The 4313-nt window shown below is 37.8% G+C and overlaps 1 protein-coding gene across 1 annotated transcript in view; it reads right to left on the bottom strand.

Moving 5' to 3' along the window:
* Positions 1–4011: 4011 nt before the first annotated feature.
* Positions 4012–4313, bottom strand: part of LOC106760328 (loricrin-like) — a 14081-nt gene continuing 13779 nt past the window's right edge. Inside the window, exon 2 of the mRNA XM_014643775.1 lies at positions 4012–4226. Within this exon, the coding sequence (XP_014499261.1) occupies positions 4012–4226 (215 nt within the window). The remainder of the gene's footprint in view (positions 4227–4313) is intronic.

Here is a 4313-nt window from a genome sequence, read left to right as displayed (position 1 = left end):
ATCTGTGCTTAAGGCCTTTATCGTTTAACTCATTCGGTATATTGATGTTTGTCGTTATTGATNTGGGGACGTACANTANTGACATGAACTGGTGAGTAATCTCTTGATTTTGCAATACCACNTAGGGATAGGGGTAGGACGATCAATTGCGCTAACTTCTGTTTATAATGCGGTATTAGTTACTAGGGGAGGCTAGGGATAGCAAGCCAGTAGTTAATATTAGGCCCTTTTCGCCGAGGGATCGAGTTAAGGGGAGGCTAAGAAAGTCGCATAACAATTGAATCAATCTAATATTCAAGGGTAGTATGTAAGAGAGAGAGGAATAGATGAAATTGTTAGTACCCAAGAACATCCATTCCTCCATTGTTTTCGTTTGTCAATTGAATCAACTTTATCTTTGCATGTTAATATATTTTGTATCAAAACCAATTTATTAATTTTTATTTTTCAAGTCTTATTACTTTAATTCACGCGAACGAGAAAGCCATACGAGTCTCTTGGGAAAAACGATACTTGGTCTTACCATTTATATTACTTGTACGATTTGGTACACTTGTCAATTTGTCAACATTTTCTAAAATTCTTTTGATTTCCCTGTTAGAAACTTCAGCTTGGCCATTTGTCTGCAGATGATAAGGCGCAACTACCTTATGTTTCACCCCATAATGCTTAAGTACCTTAGCTAGCTGAGCATTGCAAAAGTGAGATCCCCCATCACTGATAAGGATCCTGGGAGTTCCAAAACGTGAAAAGATTTGTCTTTTTAAGAATTTGATCACGGTGTTAGAATCATTCTTAGGGCATGCTACAACTTCAACCCACTTACTCATATAATCAACAGCTACCAAAATATATTCATTATTGAATGACGGAGGAAATGGTCCCATAAAGTCAATACCCCAACAATCAAAAACTTCAACTTCCAAAATGCCCTGTAGTGGCATCTCATGCCTCCTTGAGATGGTCCCTGTCCTTTGACATTTGTCGCAGCTTCGAGCATGATTATGAGCATCTTTAAACATAGTTGGCCAATAAAATCCTGCTTGTGGTGCGTTCTCCATTATAATGAGCTACATAAGGAGAATTATGACAACGCCACAAAATATCTTTTGCTTTTGCTTCAGTGACACATCTTCTCAACATATTATCTGCTCCTATCTTGAACAAATATGGATCATCCCAAATGAATTGTTTGGCATCATGTAAAAACTTCTTTTTCTGTTGCTAATTGAATCCTTCCGGAATAACACCTGCGGCTTTGAAGTTGGCTAAATCAGCAAACCAAGGTCTTTGCTGAATATACAAAAGAGCTTCATCTGAAAATGATTCCCAGATTTCTTTCTCCTTGCTTGTCACTTCCTCATTGACTAACCGGGATAAATGATCAGCAATCACATTTTCACTCCCCTTTTTGTCATGAATTTCAACGTCAAATTCTTGTAACAAAAGTACCCATCTAATCAATCTTGGCTTCGAATCAGGTTTTGTCAGTTTATACTTTATAGCTACATGATCTGTATAAATAATCAGCTTAGACCCAACGAGATATGATCTAAATTTCTCCAATGAGTAAACTATGGCCAAGAATTCCTTTTCTGTGGTGGCATAATTCAATTGAGCCTCATTCAGTACTTTGCTAGAATAATAAATAGCATGAAAAACCTTTCCTCTTCTTTGTCCCAGCACAACACCTATAGCATAGTCGCTAGCATCGCACATCAGTTCCAACTCTTTATCCCAATCAGGCACCAAAATCACTGAAGCAGAAATCAGTCTCTGCTTTAGACTGTCAAAAGCTTGCAAACATTCTGGACTCATCATAAATGGTGTCTCTTTAGCAAGCAAATTACTTAAAGGCTTTGCAACCTTTGAAAAATCCTTAATAAATCGTCGATAAAATCTTGCATGACCAAGGAAACTTCAGACTCCCTTAACATTTGTCGGTGGTGGGAGTTTTTCAATCACCTCAACCTTTGCTCTATCAACTTCAATCCCCCTGGCAGAATTTTTGTGGCCCAACACAATACCTTCTGTAACCATGAAATGACATTTTTCCCAGTTCAAGACAAGATTTGTTTGAACACATCGTTTGAGAACCGCATCCAAATTAGACAAGCATCTTTGGAAAGTATCTCCAAAAATTGAAAAATCATCCATAAAGACTTCAATGTTTTTTTCCATAAAATCAGCAAAGATTGCTAGCATACACCTATGAAAAGTCGCGGGGGCATTGCATAATCCAAATGGCATTTTTCTGTAGGCAAATATACCAAAAGGATAGGTAAATGTTGTTTTCTCTTGGTCTTCAGGGTCCACCACTATTTGGTTATATCCAGAATATCCATCAAGAAAGCAGTAATAAGCTTCCCCGCTAATCTTTCTAACATCTGATCCATGAAAGGTAAGGGAAAATGATCCTTCCGGGTGACAGTATTTAATCTCCTGTAATCAATGCACATCTGCCACCCCGTGACTGTCCTTGTCCGAATAAGCTCATTTTTTTCATTGTGAATGACGGTCATCCCTCCTTTCTTTGGGACCACTTGAATCGGGCTTCCCATTTGCTATTAGAAATTGGATAAATAATTCCTGCTTCTAACAGCTTCAATACCTCTTTTCTCACCACTTCTTTCATGACAGGATTAAGTCTCCTTTGTGGCTGAGCAACGGGCTTATAGTTGTCCTCCATCAGAATTCTATGCATACAATAAGTTGGACTTATACCTTTGAGATCAGCAATTGACCAACCGATGGCATCTTTGTTCTCTTTGAGAATTCCCACCAATTTTCTTTCTTCCTCTTGAGATAATGAAGCACTAATAATGACAGGTTGTTTTCCGTTATCCAAAAACACGTACTTCAGGTGTGATGGCAATTCCTTCATTTCAATCTTACTGTCTGAAGCTTTTCCTGTACGATCCATCTGTTCGAAGAGTACTTTTTCTGGTGGAACTTCTTTTGCTGCTTCTAGTTCTTGTATACATTTCTGATGGAGTTTATCTTCCTCCTCGTTCAGATCCTCACATTCATTAGTCAGAGTTCTTTCTAACATGGATACGTTACGAACTCTATTTTCTTGTCTCAGACAAATTTCCTCCACCAAGTCCATCTGAAAGCATGACTTGTCGTCTTTGGGATGTGACATAGCTAGAAATACATCTAAGTTCACCTCTTCATCTTGCACCTGGACCTTAAGCTTCCCTTTTTCCACATCAATAACAATTCTGGCAGTTTTCATGAAAGGTCGTCCAAGAATTAAAGGTGCATCTCCATTTTCTTCCATCTCCATAACAAAAAATCCACTGGAAACAAGAATTTATCAACCTTAACAATCACATCTTCAGCAATTCCATAAGGATATTTGAGGGATCTGTCAGCTAATTGGAGAACCATTCTCGTTTGTTTGAGATGTACCCCATTTAACTTTTTAAACATGGCCAGAGCCATCAGATTTATATTGGCTCCTAAGTCAATCAAAGCTTTCCCAACCTCTGGCTCTCCAATAGCACAAGGAATAGTGAAGCTCCCTGGATCGGGTGATTTAGGAGGTAATGACCGTTGAATGATAGCACTGCAATTCCCTTCTACCTCAATTTTTTCTTTTTCGGCATATTTTCTTTTTTTCGTAATAATCTCTTTCAAAAACTTTGAATAAGACGGTATCTGCTGGAGTGCCTCAAAGAATGGAATGGTTATTTCCAATTTCTTGAAAATTTCTATGAAACGATCGAATTGTCTTTGTTTATCTTTTCTGGAATATATTTTTGGATATAGCAGAGGTTTTTCATACTCCTTCTCTTTGAACTTCTCAGCTTCTTCTTTTTGTTTTTCGTTCCACATAATTTTTTCTTCACCTTCCTCCTTTTGATTCTTTTCTTCTTCTATACTTCCTTTTTTATCAACCTCTCTTTCTTTTACCATTCTTCCACTTCTAGTAACAATTTCTCAAGCTTCTTTCCCCCTATCTTCCTCCATGCAGTCAACAGCACAAACATTTTTCCTCATAATTCTCTAGAAAGTTTCTTCGGATTTTGTACTTCTCTGAATAGGGTTTAAATGAAACATTTGTGGGGCCTTTGAAGTTTCTATAACTGTCTGTGATAACTCAGCAAGTCTTCTTGTCACTTCCTCCAACTGCTGTGTAATCACGTTATTTTGAATCATTGACAGTTCCTGAATAGCATCAACATGTGTATCATGTGCTTCTTCATTGTCAGCCATAAGTTCTATCAAATTATAAGCTTCATCTTCAGTCTTCCTACAGATACTACCTCCAGCTGAAGCATCTAACACCATCTTAGACTGAAGGCACA

This window comes from Vigna radiata, chromosome 5, assembly GCF_000741045.1.
Source record: "Vigna radiata var. radiata cultivar VC1973A chromosome 5, Vradiata_ver6, whole genome shotgun sequence".
Lineage (NCBI taxonomy): Eukaryota > Viridiplantae > Streptophyta > Magnoliopsida > Fabales > Fabaceae > Vigna > Vigna radiata.
Note: the sequence above shows the minus strand (reverse complement) of the source record. Positions and strands in the feature narration are given on the sequence as shown.